The sequence below is a fragment of the Pecten maximus genome, chromosome 11 (genome assembly GCF_902652985.1).
Source record: "Pecten maximus chromosome 11, xPecMax1.1, whole genome shotgun sequence".
Lineage (NCBI taxonomy): Eukaryota > Metazoa > Mollusca > Bivalvia > Pectinida > Pectinidae > Pecten > Pecten maximus.
The window spans coordinates 38,081,995-38,105,978 of record NC_047025.1 but is presented as its reverse complement, the minus strand read 5'-3'; the positions used below and the strand labels follow the sequence as shown (position 1 = coordinate 38,105,978).

At 39.0% G+C, this 23,984-nt stretch overlaps 1 protein-coding gene across 5 annotated transcripts; it reads left to right on the top strand.

The window, feature by feature from the left end:
• LOC117338372 lies at positions 1-23,686 on the top strand. 5 transcript variants are annotated; one of them, XM_033899708.1, is made up of 14 exons: positions 1-150; positions 11,367-11,442; positions 12,783-12,845; positions 13,606-13,819; positions 14,428-14,609; positions 16,012-16,199; positions 16,526-16,691; positions 16,957-16,989; positions 17,227-17,385; positions 18,059-18,256; positions 18,784-18,903; positions 20,181-20,387; positions 20,541-20,635; positions 20,781-23,686. In XM_033899708.1, the coding sequence occupies exons 2-14, from the start codon at positions 11,412-11,414 to the stop codon at positions 22,335-22,337; spliced, it is 3,213 nt and encodes a 1,070-aa protein (XP_033755599.1). In that variant the 5' UTR covers positions 1-150; positions 11,367-11,411; the 3' UTR covers positions 22,338-23,686. The 5 variants fall into 5 exon arrangements, with proteins under 5 accessions (XP_033755599.1, XP_033755596.1, XP_033755597.1 ...); XM_033899705.1 differs by having other exon boundaries at positions 5-103; positions 20,781-23,553; XM_033899706.1 differs by lacking the exon at positions 1-150 and adding an exon at positions 3,609-4,249 and having other exon boundaries at positions 20,781-23,553.
• The last annotated feature ends 298 nt before the right edge of the window (positions 23,687-23,984 follow it).

Genomic DNA, 23,984 nt, shown 5'->3' with positions numbered 1-23,984 from the left:
TTTACCTTGACGTGAATGACAGAACACACCGGGACAAAAATATATTGGAGAGAATATTACGAAATGGCGTGGCTATCATGAACCTGAGAGACCTGGCTCTGGGGTTAGTACGGATCATCTTGGATTGATATGAAAATCACACAGGCACTAGTAAGTAACTTAGCTAATGCAACAATCTGGCAACCACTTGTTCATGTGAAATCAGATTGCTTGATTTTATCTGGGATGTATTCAACCGTAAAATGTATACAGTACAGGTGTCTCGAAAGTCGGACAATTGTACGCAGGTGTCTCGAAAGTCGGGCGTCTGATATGGCGATATGTTTGTCGTTCATCCCCCCCCCCCCCCTCTTCCCCTCCCTTCCCTTCCCTTCCCTTCCCTTTGCGAGGAGGGATTTGGTGTTCCATCTATGTTATTTGTGGTAGCGCATAATCTGTACTGTTCAGTAGACAATGGAACCGAACATGATTTCTTCAAAAATATATAGATGAATCCAATGTAGAGCAAGTCTTGTTTTGGAATGAATTAACAGATGTAACTTATAGACTCGCAGCCATCATCTATTGTACGAGTTTGATCCTCCAGGAGTCTAAAATGACTTTACTACAACAGGTTTTTCGTACAGAATTAAGGTCACTGTTACTATAAATAATTCTTTTTTTTCTAGGTCTTTTCTATACTTACTTCATAAATTATCTGATTATCCTGAGACTTATAAATTAATAATTCACTTTATATACAGTAATTACTCACAGGCATCATGTCTTGTAATTCAGGTTTCTACCATGGCCACCTTGGATCAAAATTTAGGTCAATATATGTTACTATCAATAGATGTTCTACATCCTCACTCTAGACTTCATAATGATATTTGATTGTCCTAAGAATTCATTCACTTTTCACTATTTTCACAATTCTTACCATCTTTTATGCATTTGTCTGTGTTGAATAGTGAGGGGATTTGTCCTGTTACTTATGTGGTGTGTAATAGATTGGTTTACATTCAGATTAAATAAATTGTTGTGAATGTTTATATTTTATTAATTTGTTGACCAGTGATCAGTAGTACGGGGTATGTACATTCAGTAGGGTTGGAAGTTTAATATGGAAAAGTTTTGATTTGGCAATTTTATAGATCTATACAATTTGGAAAAAAATCCAGGTAAATGGAAAAGGATTACTGGATTAAGATATTTTTTCTGTGTGGTAATTATAAGTTGTAACTGAAATGTTAATCTTTGGCACCAGCTGCCTGCAACAAAGTTAAGTTGATAGTTTACTAGCATTTCAATAAATATTGGTTATCAGGTCTTTTTTTGGGGCCAGCCCCATTCCCCACGGCAAAATTGGATATTTTTCCCAATCCGACCAGTTAAAATTCCCAATCGAAAGATCTATAAAAAAATTATGTCTTTAAAAATACGGATGGTGCCTTCCCGTCTACGTTTTATTAGTAATTCTGGCCTGATAAAGGGAGATAATGTTATAAGAGTCCCAAATAAATATAGCATAGATCCATATTTGTGTCTACTTGTTATTTTTACCATTCTGTCCATTTTTCCCAATTAACCTGTTGCCACACAGTTTTTCCCAATCCCAAAGCCATAGACCCCATTCCATAAGTAGTGAAAAAAAGCCCTGGTTATGCACATGTATATTTGTACTGACTGACCCAGATGCACTGGCATCCCATATGGGGATGATGGGTGGGGCCAAAAGGTGTCAAATTAACTGAAATTTCAAAAATCTTTTCTCAAGATAGACCCAAATAAGGTAGAATTAAATACTTTCCATAACGTAGAAGGGTCTTAGAATTAAAGTGCCTTACCAAAACTGTTAATTTCATGACCGGGGGGTCTTGCTTTAACCCTGGGGAGGGAGTTAACTTTTTAAAAGTAATTATATACTATAGGGAAATCACATTTTTGACTATAATTTGTTAAATTTCTATTGGCATTAGTTCCAACTTGGTTAGAATTATCAGTATGGGATGACACTTTGATGGTATGCATATATTGGCCCTGAAAGACCGCCAGGGACTGATGGACGGAGCCAAAAGTCTCAATTGAATAGACAGAAATTTTCAAATTCTTCTCAAGGCCCAAATAAGGTACAATCAAATACCCTTTATAGATGGAAGGGTCTTAAGGTGCTTTACCAAAATTGTGAATTTCATGACCCTGGGGATCTTGTATGACCCACAGGGGCTGATGGGTGAGGTCTTAGGTTCTAAAGGCATTTATTAGGTTTCTTAGGTTCTAAAGGCATTTATTAGGTCACCTGACCCGAAGGGTCAGGATGACCTATAGCCATCGTGCTTCGTCCGTCGTCATCCGCCGTGCGCCGTCCGTAAACTTTTCACATTTCAATCTTCTTCTCAAGTTCCATTAGTGGGATTAAGCTGAAACTTGCCATAAATGATCCTGAGATGGTCCTGACCAAGTGTTGTTATTTTTCGGGTTGGTCCGAAATCCAAGATGGCCGCCATAGCGGCCATTTTGAAAACACATTTTAAACTTCTTCTCAAGTTCCACCAGTGCTGTTGGGCTGAAACTTGCCAGAAATGATCCTGAGATGATCCCAACCAAGTGTTGTTATTTTTCGGGTCGGTCCGAAATCCAAGATGGCCGCCATAGCCGCCATTTTGAAAATACATTTTAAACTTCTTCTCAAGTTCCACCAGTGCTGTTGGGCTGAAACTTGCCTGAAATGTTCCTGAGATGATCCCGACCAAGTGTTGTTATTTGTTTAGATTGGTTTGAAATCCAAGATGGCCGCCATATCCGCCATCTTGAAAAACACATTTTAAACTTCTTCTCCAGTTCCATTTGTGCCATTGAGCTGGAAATAGGTGAGGATGTCAAGGAAGGCGAGCCAACATAGTGTTGTTATTTTTTTGGCCTCGTAAAAACTTTGACATGGCAGCAATATGGCGGCCATTTTGTAACATGATTGCGCAATCATGGTTTTCCTGAACAACACCTATTTCAAACTTCTTCTCAAATTCCACCGGTGGGATTCAGCTCTAACTTACCAGAAATTATCCTTAGATGTTCCAGACCAAGTGTTGTTATTTATTGGGTCGGTCAGAAATCCAAGATGGCCACCATGGCCTACAGTGCCACTATATACTTGCTACAGAGAATACATACTACAATAATATAAGGGTTTTAATTTAGACTCAGATGACTGCTAAGGCCCCTGGGCCTCTTGTTATATAACTTTATATGTAAAAAACTGAATAAGTTACGTATTAAATAATGAAGTGTTTTGGTCCTCTAATAACACATATTAGGCTTTGTGGATAGTTCATCAGCTCTGAATTAGCAATATTGAATGAGGAACAAATAGTCCCATCTGTATTGTTATATATATTTAAGTTAATATATAAACTAGGGTCCGGTTCTGAGGACTATATTTTGATGTTTAAGTGTTATAATAACAGTATGACAAAACCTTATTCGAAAACTGTTCTTGATATTTACATGTAGTACATTAAAGGTTACTTGTAGATATGGTACGTATACTATGATTTAAAACCATCAAGTTCATCCAATGTGAATACCAAAGGGACATAAAGGGGGTCACACCCAAAGGCTCAATTAAAGCATTATTGGCTAAATTAGGCATTTAATGGCTGGATATATAAACAGTATGGTTTAACAAAACCTTTTGAAGGCATTGCTACTTGCAATATCTTCTTTGCTACATACTGTTAGGGGCACCAGTGAGGGGCACCAGTGAGGGGACACATATTGATTCATAAATGCTCCCACTGAGTCATAGGACACTTGTTAATTGTGTCTGTATAATTGTATATATGTATATACATATACAAAACACAGCCATCAACCACACCGAACAGCAGACTTATATAGTGTTGGTGTACACACTGTAAACATTACATGTCACAGATCGCTTGATCCACCATAATGAGACTTAGAGAGCTCTGTCCATCTCACTGGACACTTGTGATCAGACCATGTCATATATGCATATAGCCATTGTATTGAGGTATTGAGGAAAGAGAAACGTCAGGTCACGGCAAGTGTTTACTTTCAGGTATTTATAGCTAGATGAGAATATAGCCCTGAGTCACGTTTTGTGTACCTCTGTGTACAGGTACAGAGATCGTGACAGGCGGGTAACACCCCATACAAGGATGTACCCTGGTCGACATGAGAGGCTGGACAGAGCTCTCATCATTACACCTTATTATTGACCTTCACAATATGTCTTTGTGTTCAGGTGTGTTTTATACATGAGGAGGGATCTAACACTTCTGTCATCAGGTATAGGTAGTTACGATGAACAACACTGATCATAAATCATACCCTGTTGATTGTGTGTGTACATCTCTCTTGTGGTTTGTACCTTACAGAATAAACACTTTGACTGGTGTTGTATAAGTTTAACAGCTGGTAAGGTGCAGTGTCTATCACTAACTTTTATGGCCGTACCAGGATATTACAGTGTGTGTGTACACAAGGATAAGGTGACTACATATTATGTCAGGACCAATTTAAATTTTCAAATTTTTATTCTCTTAATCCAGACACACCAGTTGTGTGTAACAGGATATTCTGATTATGTACAGTCGCGTAAGGGGAGACATTAGAATACAAACTAGAAGATTAAATTTAGTTTTGGAGACACAATATTTGTAAGCTGATCAGGAGTGTTTAGGAAGACCTAGTTAGGTAAGGACTTTATACATTTATATCATCTGTATGATGAAAACCAGACAAGGGCAGGCCTGTATATATTCATGAAAAGTTACTCAAGTTAAAGTTAGCATGTTAATACATAATAGTGTTGGTTAGGAAAAGGTTGTAAATGTTGTAAAGGTAATTTGTAGAGTGAGAAGGCCAGGTCAGTGACAGATCTAAGTGCATATATATCTATACATGGTATAATTTGGTAATGTCTGATAAGAAGGGGCTCATTCAGGAAGTATGTATAACAAGTTTGCTTTCAGCCACAATTTTAGATGTGTTTGTCAAAGACAGTTGTTGTTACTTAATATTACTGCTCAGTGCTGAATGGATGATGATGCAGAGACAGGGAATTATTGTTACTGGTTACAGTCAGGGAATTATTGTTACTGGTTACAGACAGGGAATTATTGTTACCGGTTACAGACAAAGAATTATTGTTACCGGTTACAGACAGGGAATTATTGTTACCGGTTACAGACAGGGAATTATTGTTACTGGTTACAGACAGGGAATTATTGTTACCGGTTACAGACAGGGAATTATTGTTACCGGTTACAGACAGGGAATTATTGTTACCGGTTACAGACAGGGAATTATTGTTACCGGTTACAGACAGGGAATTATTGTTACCGGTTACAGACAGGGAATTATTGTTACTGGTTACAGACAGGGAATTATTGTTACCGGTTACAGACAGGGAATTATTGTTACTGGTTATAGACAGGGAATTATTGTTACTGGTTACAGACAGGGAATTATTGTTACCGGTTACAGACAGGGAATTATTGTTACCGGTTATAGACAGGGAATTATTGTTACCGGTTACAGACCGGGAATTGTTGTTACAGGTTACAGACAGGGAAGTGTTGTTACCGGTTACAGACAGGGAAGTGTTGTTACCGGTTACAGACAGGGAATTGTTGTTACCGGTTACAGACAGGGAAGTGTTGTTACCGGTTACAGACAGGGAAGTGTTGTTACCGGTTACAGACAGGGAATTGTTGTTACCGGTTACAGACAGGGAAGTGTTGTTACCGGTTACAGACAGGGAATTGTTGTTACCGGTTACAGACAGGGAATTGTTGTTACCGGTTACAGACAGGGAATTGTTGTTACCGGTTACAGACAGGGAATTGTTGTTACCGGTTACAGACTGGGAATTGTTGTTACCGGTTACAGACAGGGAATTGTTGTTACCGGTTACAGACAGGGAATTGTTGTTACCGGTTACAGACAGGGAATTATTGTTTCTGGTTACAGACAGGGAAGTGTTGTTACCGGTTACAGACAGGGAATTGTTGTTACCAGTTACAGACAGGGAATTATTGTTACTGGTAATTACAGACAGGGAATTATTGTTACTGGTTACAGACAGGGAATTATTGTTAACGGTTACAGACAGGGAATTATTGTTAATGGTTACAGACAGGGAATTATTGTTACTGGTTACAGACAGGGAATTATTGTTACTGGTTACAGACAGGGAATTATTGTTACCGGTTACAGACAGGGAATTATTGGTACCGGTTACAGACGGAATTATTGGTACCGGTTACAGACAGACAGGGAATTGTTGTTACTGGTTACAGACAAGGAATTATTGTTACAGGTTATAGACAGGGAATTATTGTTACTGGTTACAGACAGGGAATTATTGTTACCGGTTACAGACCGGGAATTATTGTTACTGGTTACAGACAGGGAGTTATTGTTACTGGTTACAGACAGGGAATTATTGTTACAGGTTACAGACAGGGAGTTATTGTTACAGGTTATAGACAGGGAATTATTGTTATCGGTTACAGACAGGGAATTATTGTTACCGGTTATAGACAGGGAATTATTGTTACTGGTTACAGACAGGGAATTGTTGTTACCGGTTACAGACAGGGAATTATTGTTACTGGTTACAGAACAGGGAGCATTTATTGTTACTGGTTACAGACAGGATAATTGTTACCGGTACACGACAGGGAAGTTATTGTTACAGGTTATAGACAGGGAATTGTTGTTACGGTTACAGACATGGGAATTATTGTTACCGGTTACTAGACAGGGAATTATTGTTACCTGGTTACAGACAGGAATTGTTTTTTTACCGGTTTACAGCCATGGGAATTGTTGTTACCGGTTACAGACAGGAATTATTGTTACCGGTTATAGACGGAATTATTGTTACTGGTTACAGACTGGGAATTGTTGTTACTGGTAGTCCAATATTTGGCAGGCATTAACATTAACTGGCTCTGTGACTTTATGTCCATCTGTTCTTTCTGGAGCACACATCTCTAAAATTTTCAAGACAACTTTAGAAAACTTCCAACACACACACACACACACACACACCAATAAAGTGGTCTAGCAGTGTGATTTACTATGGAGCAGTTTTCAGTTTAACTTTTTTATGGTAACCATATGCAATGCATGGAAACAAATAGTCAAAATCACTTATTTCAGTGTTTCTGGAGTATGTCACCAAAATGTTCCAGATAACTTCACAGAACTCTTTCTACACACATCAATTAAGTAGTCTAGTAGTAGTTTTTGCCATGGAGCACCTCTCAGCCGAGAATTGCAGCAGTTAAAAAGGTGTTTAGCTGCTCTAACCAAGTGTTTCGATATCCTGACATTCACCAAAGGAAAAGTGTTTGCAGGATGTCCTAAACTAAACTTTGAAAGTCTAATTGTTTGAAGTTGTTGTTAACCTCTCGATCCTAGTGAGGTGTTTGGCTGAGTTAACCTCTCGATCCTAGTGAGGTGTTTGGCTGAGTTAACCTCTCGATCCTAGTGAGGTGTTTGGCTGAGTTAACCTCTCGATCCTAGTGAGGTGTTTGGCTGAGTTAACCTCTCGATCCTAGTGAGGTGTTTGGCTGAGTTAACCTCTCGATCCTAGTGAGGTGTTTGGCTGAGTTAACCTCTCGATCCTAGTGAGGTGTTTGGCTGAGTTAACCTCTCGATCCTAGTGAGGTGTTTGGCTGAGTTAACCTCTCGATCCTAGTGAGGTGTTTGGCTGAGTTAACCTCTCGATCCTAGTGAGGTGTTTGGCTGAGTTAACCTCTCGATCCTAGTGAGGTGTTTGGCTGAGTTAACCTCTCGATCCTAGTGAGGTGTTTGGCTGAGTTAACCTCTCGATCCTAGTGAGGTGTTTGGCTGAGTTAACCTCTCGATCCTAGTGAGGTGTTTGGCTGAGTTAACCTCTCGATCCTAGTGAGGTGTTTGGCTGAGTTAACCTCTCGATCCTAGTGAGGTGTTTGGCTGAGTTAACCTCTCGATCCTAGTGAGGTGTTTGGCTGAGTTAACCTCTCGATCCTAGTGAGGTGTTTGGCTGAGTTAACCTCTCGATCCTAGTGAGGTGTTTGGCTGAGTTAACCTCTCGATCCTAGTGAGGTGTTTGGCTGAGTTAACCTCTCGATCCTAGTGAGGTGTTTGGCTGAGTTAACCTCTCGATCCTAGTGAGGTGTTTGGCTGAGTTAACCTCTCGATCCTAGTGAGGTGTTTGGCTGAGTTAACCTCTCGATCCTAGTGAGGTGTTTGGCTGAGTTAACCTCTCGATCCTAGTGAGGTGTTTGGCTGAGTTAACCTCTCGATCCTAGTGAGGTGTTTGGCTGAGTTAACCTCTCGATCCTAGTGAGGTGTTTGGCTGAGTTAACCTCTCGATCCTAGTGAGGTGTTTGGCTGAGTTAACCTCTCGATCCTAGTGAGGTGTTTGGCTGAGTTAACCTCTCGATCCTAGTGAGGTGTTTGGCTGAGTTAACCTCTCGATCCTAGTGAGGTGTTTGGCTGAGTTAACCTCTCGATCCTAGTGAGGTGTTTGGCTGAGTTAACCTCTCGATCCTAGTGAGGTGTTTGGCTGAGTTAACCTCTCGATCCTAGTGAGGTGTTTGGCTGAGTTAACCTCTCGATCCTAGTGAGGTGTTTGGCTGAGTTAACCTCTCGATCCTAGTGAGGTGTTTGGCTGAGTTAACCTCTCGATCCTAGTGAGGTGTTTGGCTGAGTTAACCTCTCGATCCTAGTGAGGTGTTTGGCTGAGTTAACCTCTCGATCCTAGTGAGGTGTTTGGCTGAGTTAACCTCTCGATCCTAGTGAGGTGTTTGGCTGAGTTAACCTCTCGATCCTAGTGAGGTGTTTGGCTGAGTTAACCTCTCGATCCTAGTGAGGTGTTTGGCTGAGTTAACCTCTCGATCCTAGTGAGGTGTTTGGCTGAGTTAACCTCTCGATCCTAGTGAGGTGTTTGGCTGAGTTAACCTCTCGATCCTAGTGAGGTGTTTGGCTGAGTTAACCTCTCGATCCTAGTGAGGTGTTTGGCTGAGTTAACCTCTCGATCCTAGTGAGGTGTTTGGCTGAGTTAACCTCTCGATCCTAGTGAGGTGTTTGGCTGAGTTAACCTCTCGATCCTAGTGAGGTGTTTGGCTGAGTTAACCTCTCGATCCTAGTGAGGTGTTTGGCTGAGTTAACCTCTCGATCCTAGTGAGGTGTTTGGCTGAGTTAACCTCTCGATCCTAGTGAGGTGTTTGGCTGAGTTAACCTCTCGATCCTAGTGAGGTGTTTGGCTGAGTTAACCTCTCGATCCTAGTGAGGTGTTTGGCTGAGTTAACCTCTCGATCCTAGTGAGGTGTTTGGCTGAGTTAACCTCTCGATCCTAGTGAGGTGTTTGGCTGAGTTAACCTCTCGATCCTAGTGAGGTGTTTGGCTGAGTTAACCTCTCGATCCTAGTGAGGTGTTTGGCTGAGTTAACCTCTCGATCCTAGTGAGGTGTTTGGCTGAGTTAACCTCTCGATCCTAGTGAGGTGTTTGGCTGAGTTAACCTCTCGATCCTAGTGAGGTGTTTGGCTGAGTTAACCTCTCGATCCTAGTGAGGTGTTTGGCTGAGTTAACCTCTCGATCCTAGTGAGGTGTTTGGCTGAGTTAACCTCTCGATCCTAGTGAGGTGTTTGGCTGAGTTAACCTCTCGATCCTAGTGAGGTGTTTGGCTGAGTTAACCTCTCGATCCTAGTGAGGTGTTTGGCTGAGTTAACCTCTCGATCCTAGTGAGGTGTTTGGCTGAGTTAACCTCTCGATCCTAGTGAGGTGTTTGGCTGAGTTAACCTCTCGATCCTAGTGAGGTGTTTGGCTGAGTTAACCTCTCGATCCTAGTGAGGTGTTTGGCTGAGTTAACCTCTCGATCCTAGTGAGGTGTTTGGCTGAGTTAACCTCTCGATCCTAGTGAGGTGTTTGGCTGAGTTAACCTCTCGATCCTAGTGAGGTGTTTGGCTGAGTTAACCTCTCGATCCTAGCTGAGGTGTTTGGCTGAGTTAACCTCTCGATCCTAGTGAGGTGTTTGGCTGAGTTAACCTCTCGATCCTAGTGAGGTGTTTGGCTGAGTTAACCTCTCGATCCTAGTGAGGTGTTTGGCTGAGTTAACCTCTCGATCCTAGTGAGGTGTTTGGCTGAGTTAACCTCTCGATCCTAGTGAGGTGTTTGGCTGAGTTAACCTCTCGATCCTAGTGAGGTGTTTGGCTGAGTTAACCTCTCGATCCTAGTGAGGTGTTTGGCTGAGTTAACCTCTCGATCCTAGCTGAGGTGTTTGGCTGAGTTAACCTCTCATTTGAGGAAGCCAATACATGATAAAAACAATAAATATTGGTATAAGCGGAGTATGATTATATCTGACATATTTAAGTCATGCACTTTTACATAATAGATAAAACATATATGATGATACATCAAAACTTTGTAGAATATTATTAAGACAGAAGTAGTTATATTAGAACTTTTAAGGATAAACCAATTTTGTTGTGTTCTATATATAGGACAGATTAAACTGTATTGTACTGCCATTATTACGGGTTACATCCCGTAGAATAAGGTTTTCTCTCTGTCCGTCCTGTACACCGACTTTGTCAGCGTTTTAGCAGCTTCATTCCTGGGGGGATTTTGATCAAGCTTCACAAAATTACAAAGGACCATAATATCTGGGACAAATTTGACTTTCAGGGCTGTTAGTTCAAGGTCAAGTTCGGTCAAGGTCACTTACTATTTTTAGAAAATCCAAGATTCTTCAAACAGTGAAATAGGTGACGGGGCTGGATATAAGTATTGCTTTTGCTTAAAAATTTGCTTAAGCAATACTCAGCAGCTTGTTAATTATTGTATTTTTGATTGTACTCTTGTAAACATTCTTGAAAATATATATTAATCTACACCTACCGGTAATATGAACTGGGTAATGTCAGTAGTCGGGTAACTACAAAGCACAAACTTTCTCCAACTTAACATAAATGACCTGACCCAGAAATCGGGATATCAATTACAGTACTGGCTGTAGGTATGTCTGTAACAGGAAGGATGAACAAAACTTAGAATAGGCAACTAAATATCTGACCCAGTTACTTCGGTCACTATATGGATAGTACAGATATATAGAGATAAAATATGAATGGTGATATATAAACTGATATATTTATTATACTTATAATACATACATGTATTTATCATACCAAAAAGCTGAAACAAATAAATTATACTTGTTCAACCTGAATCTTAATTATCAGCCAGCGCCTAGACTGTGCATTTTGTATAGTAATTACGTTGTTAACTATTTCTAATTGGCAGTAATTTTATAACATGAATAAAAAATTTATTTATTAATAAATTTAATCTATTTGCAGACATAATCACAAAAGAAAAGGCCAGTTGTATAAGAACCAGATAACATGGCGCCTCACCTCCAAGTAGCCTCCATAGGTAAGTATTGCGATTCTGGCTTTGTCAGGGGAGGTAACTCTAATCAATGTTACTGTTGTCATAAAAAAAACTTCAGGCACATAGGCTATTGTCACCGTACAGAACCTACACATATGTAGAGGAAGTCACTTACATGTGTACAGGAAGTTACTCTAGCTGTTGTCATCATACCGACCTCACACATGTATATAGGAAGTCACCTAGATATTGTCACCATACAAACCCTACACATGTATATACAGGATGTCACCTAGATATTGTAACCATACAAACCCTACACATGTATATATAGGAAGTCACCTAGATATTGTCACCATACAAACCCTACACATGTATATATAGGATGTCACCTAGATATTGTCACCATACAAACCCTACACATGTATATATAGGATGTCACCTAGATATTGTCACCATACAAACCCTACACATGTATATATAGGATGTCACCTAGATATTGTCACCATACAAACCCTACACATGTATATATAGGAAGTCACCTAGATATTGTCACCATACAAACCCTACACATGTATATACAGGATGTCACCTAGATATTGTCACCATACAAACCCTACACATGTATATATAGGAAGTCACCTAGATATTGTCACCATACAAACCCTACACATGTATATATAGGATGTCACCTAGATATTGTCACCATACAAACCCTACACATGTATATATAGGAAGTCACCTAGATATTGTCACCATACAAACCCTACACATGTATATACAGGATGTCACCTAGATATTGTCACCATACAAACCCTACACATGTATATATAGGATGTCACCTAGATATTGTCACCATACAAACCCTACACATGTATATATAGGATGTCACCTAGATATTGTCACCATACAAACCCTACACATGTATATATAGGATGTCACCTAGATATTGTCACCATACAAACCCTACACATGTATATATAGGATGTCACCTAGATATTGTCACCATACAAACCCTACACATGTATATATAGGAAGTCACCTAGATATTGTCACCATACAAACCCTACACATGTATATATAGGATGTCACCTAGATATTGTCACCATACAAACCCTACACATGTATATATAGGATGTCACCTAGACATTGTCACCATACAAACCCTACATGTGTATCAGAATTCACTCCAGACATTGTGACCAATAATGGGTTTTGGAAGTTATTAAAGAATCTACAATCAATATGCAGTTTCATACTCCAATATTTATTTAACAAGTTCCTTTAAATGCTAAATGAGATAGAAAATGTTTATGTAAATCTTTTAGTTTCAAATTCTTTGTGAGAGAAAACAAATCAAAATATATTGTGGTTACTTTCAGTACTTGGTTTCACTCTCCTCCACCTGGCCATGGTCAATACTCTGGACAGTATGGAAGTCAAAGGTATGTCATATGTTAGGTCACTTTATTAAGGTCATGGGTCAAATTTAAATGATCACAAACACCTGAGTGCTGAAAATTTGTCATTGTAAAATGCAATTAATTATTTGCTAGTATCATCTCGTTTTATTGTGCCACCTGCAAAAAGCAGGGGACATAGAGGTATCATTTTGTCAGTGTTGGAGTCCACACAGAGGTCTCCATGCTCAAATTTCAGGCAGATCTTCTTTAATAAACTTGCTTGCTTGGGATTGCTTTTCAGGTCCGAAGGTCAAGGTAATTGTTACTAAAGATAGAAAATTTGTTTCCTTGTAATTATTCAAGTTCCTTTGAGCCCATCAATCTGAATTTTTCATGTTGTTCCTTTCCACAAGTGTTGCATGGGATTGTATTTTACTGGTCCAAAAGCCACTGTTACTATATAAATAGAAAGTATGCTACTAAAAGTAGAAAATCTGTTTCCTTGTGATATCTCAAGTTATTTTAGGCCCATCAGACTCAACTTTCATGCATTAGTGTTTGCATGGGATTTTTTTTGTCACTGGTCAAAGGTCAAGGTCACTGTTATTATAAATAGAAAATCTGTTTCCGTGCAATAATTCCTGTACTCATAAATTGCTGCACAGGTGACACATCCGCTTTGCGTGGAATTCTTCTATTTGGTACCTTGTAATTAGGATGGTTAGCTTCCACCATTATAATGAAATAAGTGTTGAAACCTTTCACTATAAATGAATATGCCTTAACTTTATTTGTTTGTCAGATATGTGCAGCAATTCCTACATGAGCATTAAGGAGGTGGGGCCAGGCGCTGTGTTAGAGGTTGGAGCAAATAAAATCCCTGCCCAGAACCCCTGTGTGATGAGAGTGGATACATGTGCACACTGCAAGATTGAGGTAGAGCCCTACGGTAAAGACTTCAATCTACTGGGCTGTGACAGAAACTATGATATCACTGGCAAGGCATGTCCTGTGGGGTACGTTCTAGTATATAGTCATATATTGCTTTAAGAATGCTAAGCTGGGTAAATCTTGTGAGACTATGTTTCAGTATCATTATAGAACTGTGCACATATCCTAATAGCATTAACATACCTCATGTAATGTTCCACTGATAGAATAATGAAGTTGACAAACCTCATACAACTGAAATATTCCAATGGTTTTGTTAACATATAATGAATATTCATCACTGTAACTCGTTAATTATTTTTAGATTATGTTTGTCCCAAAGCTCTTAATTAAACCTCATGACAATTCAGAGACCTATAAAATATATTTGGAATTGTTTCCAACTTTCTCTTTTTTATATACATGTATTTGATGTTTTATAATTGCGTACTGAAAACAGTTATAGCAAATCAAGCAAGAAGAATAGCATTATGTTTGATATTTTAATTGAGTCCTCTACAGATGTCAATACCTGTATTTTAATATGTCATTGTGTCCTCTACAGATGTCAATACCTGTATTTTAATATGTCATTGTGTCCTCTACAGATGACAATACCTGTATTTTAATATGTCATTGTGTCCTCTACAGATGACAATACCTGTATTTTAATATGTCATTGTTTCCTCTACAGATGTCAATACCTGTACATTTTTGACCAGTTTTATAAGAACCAGACGATGGCTTTCTACAGGGACAGCTCCACTACCAGCTGGAACTTACACTTCGTGTCCGAGTCGAGTGTTGTGTTTATAGGGTTCTGTCATGGAAACTTACTCCTCAACAGGAGCATACAGCTTCGTTTTACATTACAAGGTTTTTACTCTCCCACATCTATTCCGTTCTCTGCTTTTCCCAGAATTTTTGTTTTCCCTACCTCAGATTTTACCTGAAACATCCAATAGAGCAATGGAGGGAATTATGGTCAGGTTAAGGATGATTGTATGATTGCCAGTGAATACCGTTCAGAAAATACAATAACTGTTGTAGGTTAAATTTAGTACGTAAGTATTGTGTTTACCTGTGTCTGACAGATTGAGCATTTGTCATATATATGAGGGAGCATACTTTATTTGTATTTCTGGTCGAAAAGAGGCAGTTATCATCAGGTGGAGGCAGTTATCGTCAAGTTGAGGCAGTTATCGTCAGGTGGAGGCAGTTATCGTCAAGTTGAGGCAATTATTGTCATTGTCAATATTTTCATGAGTTTTGAAATGTTTCTTGTAATGAACATAAAAATATCATATCTAGGATCAAAGAACTTACATAAAAAACAACAACATTTAAACTGTTTGAAAAGTGTCATCCAGGAAAATATCGTTGTTTGAAATGTTTTGGGTTTCTGCACGTGCTGTCCGAGCTTTCATCAAGCACTTCACAACTGTGAACATTGCATTCAGCATCAAGGTTATGAAAGATAATACAATTACAGTGTCTATAAATATCAGCTGAAACTTGGAAGACATTTAATTAGATACTGATCTTTTAGAATTAGATTTTAAATTTAGAACAAACACATTGGGTCTTGTAATAGTTACTTATTTCGATTACAGCACTGTATATAAAACTGACAATAACTGCCTCCATTGTACAAAATTGCGACAGTTACTCTCAGGCCCATTTACGGCATTGAAGAAGCAGGATGTACATAGAATGCGGGTCAACTTAGCAGAAGCTGCAGAACTTCACATATATCACAAAATTTCAAATGTTTGCTTTGAGATTTGGATATTGAAAAGCGAAAGATGATGCACTTACCTTATTAGGTGATGTAAAAACACCAGCAAAATATGACATGAAGGTTATCAAAATATTTAAACATCAATATTATCTGTTTGGAACTTTGTCTTAATGAAAATAAGTCAGCAACGCCCCCAAAATCAATATATATGTTCGATGATAAACCAGTCACCTGACTGCATCATTTATTGAAATATTAAAAGATAGGTAAAAAGTGACATTAACAAACCCTTGACGATAATACTCTCTGATGCTCTATCAGTATCTTATAATGATATCAATATTGTCAAAATTTACAGAATTTTAGCTCGATATTTCTGTCTGATCTGTAAGGTAATATGTTAAATTGTTGAAGATACTGAATGGTCTCTTTCTTAATGGTCCAAATTAATGACAGATGATTATTTGGGAAAAGATTGTTTATGTTTTTGACTAAATATTGCTGTGGAGTTATATCTCTGAACATTGTTTCCCTCAGCCAAGGAGGAACATTACAAAGGGTCAAGTGGCATGTCTACCTCAGGGGAAATTATTTCACCATTCTTCCCAGACCTGTACTCGTTGAACTCCGAGTCCTACACCTACATCATTGAGAGTTCAAATCAGAATGACTACGTCTACCTCATCTTTACAGACTGGGACCTCTCTCCTACCAGTGGGGTGTTTGTATGTACAGTTTTCATTATTTTCTCTCTTGTTTCATTTTGTCATGTTTTAACCATTGTGGTGTGCACTGATATAAATTAATGACAGTGATTGACCATGAATCTGTGATACACAAATATTTTCGTAATAGATACGTAACAGATTCTATCTGCCCTAGGTTTATAGTTGAAATTAATTAATGAAATGATTTGCCGTGATTTTGTGATATGTTTGTATTGAATACTTAGCCAGAACTCTATCTGTGCACTTTATAGCACTACTGGTTATCTGGCCATGATTTCCTGATATATTTGTATGGAATACATAACCAGTTCTGTCTTCTGTAGGTTGAGTGGGGAAATTCAGAGGCCTTGTACAGATATATTGATGATCGCCCTGTAATCATGGCAAGCTCTCATAAGGTTAAAATTGTGTTTGATACCGGCTATGAGTACCAACATGGAGTGCTCAGGTCTAACATGGGGTTCAGAGTCAAATACAGGTATATCAATGGTAAGTCTTTACTTGTGTTGTCCATATAAACAATTAAAAAATGTATGTTATAAGAAATTGCTTTGATAATAATATTTTGTTGAGAATTTCTTTAAGAAAAAATGGTTTGATTTTGTGACGAAATGATTCAGTGTTGAAACAGTAACCTTTGGTAAGATAGATGGTTCGTGTTTGTCTAGTACACTTATAAAAGACTATTGTAGAAATAGATAAAGAATTATTTTGAAAATAGAGAACATAAAATATTTTCTTGTTGCTATTTCAGCCAACACAGAATATACACCTGTCCCATCTACTAGTAAGTATCACTGGAGAATAGGTAGACAACTGGGAAAACAATAATTTTTACCAAAAAATTAATAACTGCAGATAATTTTAGTACAGCTAATTTTACATATACATGTAATTTAAATTAGAATAAGGAAAGTGTTCCTGTTTTAATTTTGTTGTAAGTCAGATGCTGACAAATGTGTAAGCTTTCCTATTAATTTTATTGTTGAATGATTGTCAATGAAAAATTATTTTTTATTAACAGATTGTGGGGAGTATAGTTTCAGTGGTGGAGGAAAGCTAATGTTAGATACATCTTCTACCATCAACTACAAGTACTACGACTGTGTGTGGGTGGTTCGTACTGCACCGGAATATACTGATTCCCTGCTCAACATCATCAAGTTCTCCATCGGCTCCTCTAGTAAGGCTTTAGTACATTTATAACAGACTACATCAGTGTGTCTTATAATAGACGGCCTGGCTCAACATCATCAGTTCTTTAGTAGTAGACCTTTTAAAATGTATTTCTGCTTTGAAGTTTTAAAACTCAAGTTTGCTATTACTATAACGTGGAAGAAGATTTATGAATTTCTAATCAGATGGGGAGGATGGGATGAGCTACTAGGTGACAAACAAAGCTATATATGTCATACATAGATATTTACTTCATATTCTAACAGGGATACAAATGTAATATACATACATGCTTTAATTATTATTTGCTCATTCAAAATTTACTAAGATGATATTTACATTCAGGTCCTACAATTGTTTTTGGCGATGTATAGATTGTATATGTTGTTGGCAATTGTCTTATGGTGTACTGTGATATGTTTTGTATTGTGATGTGAAAAAAACCCACTGTTCTGTAGTAGTAAAAATCTCAAACATTTCACTAAGTGGTAAGCTTCTTCCAATCAGAATTATCTCTGCTCTTGCCACTTGCCTCTTCTTCAATTTCTACTGTCAATAAAGATGTTCATGTATAAGAAATCTGTCATTTAAATTTTTTTTGGAATCCACTGAACAATATGAGTAATTTGCTGGTAAGCTTTGAACAAGTTCATTTCCCCGTTATCCTTCCTTTTTTGCAGACTTTAATTCTGATGATTACATGGAGATTTATGGCGGTTTGTCCTCCAAAGGAAAGTTCCTGACTCGTATCCGTAGAGGGGATTCAATCACAAAGTGGCAATATAAACATCCGGAAGGTTTCTATATTCACCTGTTTGGAAAGTTTGGACGGCTGGACAAGGTGCAACTCTCCTTTGTTTCTCTCAACATGGAACAATGTAAGTTGTAAAGAAGAAAATAATTCCCTTTGGGTTACTTGATATATGTCCATCAATTAGACAGGGACTATCATAAGGTTGTGATTTTGTCTTTTTATCCCTCATTTTTTTTAAATTTATTTACCATGACATGTCATTTACTCTCTTAAATGGCATTCTGATTTGATGTTTTTGAAGGACTTTTTGATATCTTTAAAAATTTTATTTTTGATTTTAAACTAATCCTAATTTTAGCACTTGGTGGGCTTTATAATCATGACATATAGTTGTGCTTCCTTAAATATCCATATCTTTCTGTCACTGTTGCAGGGTTTGGATATTTATTGTTTTGCCCAAAAGTACTGTTGTTATTGAAATATTGGACGTCCGATATTTCGAAATAATTCACAAGGATTCTCCAGAATAGTTCATGGATTCAAATTTGTAAAACATTTAATGTTGACTGACACAAGTAATCTGAATATGCTGATATCAGATATTTGAATTGATGAGTATTTAAATAAAGATGGCTTTTCTGTAACTTTTAGTGTGCAGCGGCACCAATAATCTGTGGCGGTGTAACAATGGTTACTGTATCTCTTCCACTTACAAATGTGATGGCATTGACCATTGTGGAGATAACTCGGATGAACAGTACGGATGTTCAGGTAACTGTATAATGTTTCTATAGTTTTAGCTCACCTGCCCGAAGGGCAAGTGAGCTTATGCCGTGGTGCGGTGTCCGTCGTCCGTCCGGCCGTCCAGCGTCAACTTTTTCATTCAAACGACTTCTTCTCAATAACCAAGAGGCCCAGGGACTTGATATTGGGTCTGTAGCATGCCTGGGTGAAGGGCTACAAAGTTTGTTCAAATAAATGACCTTCATTCAAGGTCACATATGTCAAATAGGCTATAATCTTCAAACGACTTCTTCTCAATAACCAAGAGACCCAGGGACTTGGTATTGGGTCTGTAGCATGCTTGGGTGAAGGGCTACAAAGTTTGTTCAAATAAATGACCTTGACCTTCATTCAAGGTCACATGGGTCAAATAGGCTATAATCTTCAAACGACTTCTTCTCAAAAACCAAGAGGCCCAGGGACTTGGTATTGGGTCTGTAGCATGCTTGGATGAAGGGCTCCAAAGTTTGTTCAAATAAATGACCTTGACCTTCATTCATGGTCACATAGGTCAAATAGGCTATAATCTTCAAAAGACTTCTTCTCAATAACCAGGAGGCCCATGGACTTGGTATTGGGTCTGTAGCATGCTAGGGTAAAGGGCTACAAAGTTTGTTCAAATAAATGACCTTCATTCAAGGTCACTAAAAGTCACATTGTTCAAATAGGCTATAATCTTCCATTGACTTCTCCTTAATAACCAAGAGGCCCAGGGACTTGATATTAGGCTTTTAGCATGCTGGGGTGAAGGGCTACCAATTTTGTTCAAATAAATGACCTTGACCTACATTCAAGGTCAGAGGGGTGAAATCGGCTCAAATCTGTAAACAATCATTTTGCAATAGCCAAGAGCCTCAGAGACCTGATATTAGGCCAATAGAATGTTGGAATGAAGGACTAGAAAATTTATTAATATGAATAAACCTAGCTTACTATGATATTTGAATAAAGAGGTAATCAGCATAGTATCTGTAGAAATGACCTCAATCAACTTCAAAGTTGCTGTTGAGCCAGGTGAGCGATACAGGCCTATTGGGCCTCTTGTTATTATAGGTGTGATTACTATAGGGGAACTGTTAAAGTAAAAATATAAATGTTAGTCTGCAAATCAAATGTTTAAAGCTTTTAGAAGTATGCAGCAGATGATAAGGTGGAAATATGAATGATAAAATTGATATTGCCCCTGTTGATAATAAATCTGGTCTCAGTTTTGATAAATATTAACTAGAGAGTGATGTTGATATAATTACCTTGCTGTGTTACAGGTAGTGGGTCCCCTTGGCAGAAGAGCAGCCAGCAGACCCTGGCCTTCAGTGTGGTCATTCCAGTGGTCATCTCAGTCTTCCTCATCATCATTCTGTTTGTACTGTTCATGCTGGTCAGGCGGTACCGACGGGCCCAGAGGGACGTGATCCGTCGGGCCTCAGACGGTCTGCCCTCCATCAGTGAAGATTTGTCTCACCCACACGGACGTAAGTTCAAGCTCTTGAGTCCCTTCCATTCTGCTGTTCTACCTTAGGTTCAAATGGGTTACTGTCTATTTTTCGTGTTTTTCAATTCTCATATTATCATTAAATGTACTTGCAAAACGATTTCCACTATATGTGGTATATGTTTTTTGACAGGTCGGAGAAGGCGGCGACACCGGGGTGTGGTTGGAGAGGACCTACCCCCAGCTTACGAGGAAGCTATACGATCTCCACCCATGTACCCAGACATTGTAAGTGACTTTTACCAAGTTAGCAGGCTCCACTGAACATCTATTTCGTTTTCGAGTTGTTATGGGTGGTAGAAATAGCTGATATTTAATATTTATACTATAATTCAGCCTTTTGAGGACTCATCTGAATTGTTCTTTGTTACAGAGTTTAGACCCGCCTGGTCCTGGCCACTGGATGCTACCAAAGCCTCCTCCATATTCCGAGTCTGTGGCTACTCCTTCTGGACCTCCCATGCCTCCTTGCTTTGAACGAGTTGACGCTGTGTCTGCAGAATGTCCCTCCAACTCCTCATCGGACTCCAGTGAGTCAGAACAGTGGGATAGACCCCGTACCCATCACCTGACTGACGACAGCTCGGACGCTTCCCCTGTACCAAGAGTACGGGCCACTCATTCATACAGCACTTCCTACAGTTCCGAGTCTTCATTTGAGAATGCACATATCCCAAGGCAAGCAAGGTATGCTGTCACAGATGCTGAGTCCATGGACAGGAGGAGCAGGTCTCCTCCCAGACAGGAAGAGGATGGACTGACAGAGCTTCCTATCAGACAGCTGCTAGTACCTGACACAGAAGTGGCATCTCAGGACACAGACGGACGTCACAAGGACAATCAGACAGAAATAAACCCACGTCAACAGGGTCTACCTACAGAGAGGCAATCAGGACAGCATGGGCAAGACCCATCAACAAGACGATGGATAGGCGGCAAATATCAGACCGCACCAACAGAAAGACCAGCAGATAGAGTTCATCGTAACAGACAAACAAACAGACATCATCATAACTTGTCTGCAGAAAGACGAGGAGACCGTCATTTTCCAGACCAGCCAAGGGATAAGCAGATAGATAGACGTGAAGAAGTTCGACGAAATTTATTTAAATCATCAGAATCTTCAACTCATAAAACACATAATAAATCACAAACAAAACCAACACGTGATGATTGTAATAAGCATAGACTTTCGCCTGCTAAGGTAGAAACAAGCCAGATCAAGGATGGTAACACAGTCAAGATATCTGACCGTCAGAAGCAAACAAGGACACGGCATGAGGATGCAATCAATCAGGCGAAGGGTCCACATGATGGTGAGCAGTCTTGTGGTAGGCCCAGTCAGCTCCATACTAGCATGCCCAATATAGCAGATCCTTCATCCCTCTCCAGGCCAGGTTTCCAGTCACTCAACAACTTCAGCAGTGCTGGCGTGATCCAGGAGTCCATTGGCATGTCTGACAATATCCAGCCCAAGCATAGACAGTATGCAAAGTCGCTAGAGAACATCCCGCAGGTAGCTGGCTCCCAGGCCTTACGCCCCTTCCTCTTTGATGGCGAGCTGGACCCTGTTAGGCCAGGACAGAGTCGGAAGTCATGGTCTCCCAGGGAAGCAGTGACAAGACCGATGTGTGAGGAAAACCCTGGTTCTAGGGAGGCTCTCTGTGGGGACAGTAACACACTAGTCAGGCCAGACGAGTTGAATGGTTCCTCGGGATGTGTAAATGCTGCGTTTTGTGAGTCACCTACAAGAGAAATTCCTCTAGTATTAATATCTCGACAGAGAAACGCTAACTTGCCAAGAGTTATAACAGACATGCATGTCACTTCCTCTGATCGCTCAGGGCCAAGGTCACATGTCCGACAACAGCCGCGTATAAGGCTCCGATCAGAGTCGACGGACAGTGAAGATAATGAGTGTAATGCCTGATCATTTTGTGTTTATTCCGAACATCACTTCTTTTCATTCCAGTTCTTTCTTAAAACTGTGAGGAAGCTAAGGATGTGATATGAAAATGTGCATTGTATAATCCCATTTATCTGAGAGAAAGTTTCACATGCTACCGAGAGTATCAAAGTCCTGTGAATTATTCATCTTGGATCTTATTCATGAAGGACAATAGAAGAATTTAGGAAGAAAAGAAAGGATCAGATGTTTTCTCCTTCTATATGTATCTGTGTACCCCATGACATTGTACCATTACATAAATTAATGCACCAACATTTGTGTAAGTCACCAATTTCATAAAATTTTGCACTTGTATAAAAAATGCTAAAAGTATGTACATTAAGGTATCACTGTACTATAAAGTGGATTTGCATAATTTTTCTATACGATTTTATATTTAAAATATTGTATCAAAAGTGCTATATGTTGAAATTCCAATGCATAATTGCTTAGATAATGAAAGTGCTTTGAAGACTAAGCATTATTGGTATATATATTGTTCTGTGCATCCAATATTGCCCAAACATCTATTATAAAGATACCCCTTGTCACATTTAGGAAAATTTATCTTCAAAATTTCTCCTTTTTGACTTCATCATGTAGTTAGATATGTTTTTAATGAACCCAGTTAGACCTGAAAATTTGAGATGGAGATTGAACGAGGCTCGGGCAATTTCTTGCTTACATAGCAATAAACTACATAATATATGGTGCAGACCTACAGTTGTAACTTCCACGTGTGTCACATATAAGCTTACCATGGTACAAGTGATCATCATATCATGACACACATGGCAGTTGTAGCAGAAGGTTAGCTATGTCCTACAGGTATATAGTTTATCAGTTACATTTTTGCTTTTCTTGCATTTGACAATTTTTGTTGTAGTTTAACTAAATAGTGTTATCAGGAAGTCATAGTCCTGGCCGAGAGAACATCAACAACTGTTACGTCATCAGGAAAACATGGGGGCTGAAGTCATACTCTCATAATTGCCACTACTTTCACAGTTATATGTAGAAGTCTCCCTGAAGAAATGTAGATATTGTAATATGTGATGAAACATATCAAATGGAATTGGGCAATAAAGAAATCTATGTTATAAATAACCTTAGTAACACTAAGTCAGATAATTAACACTGAACAGACTTGATCAAATAGAGTGTTAGGAAATCCACCACAGTATACTAGGTAGTACTGTCTGTATTACCTGGTGATGGTGTTATATAGTACTGTCTGTATTACCTGGTGATGGTGTTATGTCACGGAGGTTTTAAAGTGGAGTGTTAGGCAATCCACCACAGTATACTAGGTAGTACTGTCTGTATTACCTGGTGATGGTGTTATATAGTACTGTCTGTATTACCTGGTGATGGTGTTATGTCACGGAGGTTTTTAAGTGGACTGTTAGGCAATCCACCACAGTATACTAGGTTTTGGTTTGTTTGGTTTGTTTTTGTTTAACGTCCTATTAACAGCCAGGGTCATTTAAGGACGTGCCAGGTTTTGGAGGTGGAGGAAAGCCTACGGTCAGTACCTGGCAACTGCCCCACGTAGGTTTCGAACTCGCAACCCAGAGGTGGAGGGCTAGTGATAAAGTGTCGGTACACCTTAACCACTCGGCCACCGCG

Coding starts and splice junctions, on each gene's coding strand:
- LOC117338372 (XM_033899708.1), top strand. CDS start 11,412: ATGGCGCCTCACCTCCAAGTAGCCTCCATAG. Junction 14,610..16,011: donor GCTTCGTTTTACATTACAAG/GTTTTTACTCTC, acceptor TGTTTCCCTCAG/CCAAGGAGGAACATTACAAA. Junction 16,692..16,956: donor CAAATACAGGTATATCAATG/GTAAGTCTTTAC, acceptor TTGCTATTTCAG/CCAACACAGAATATACACCT.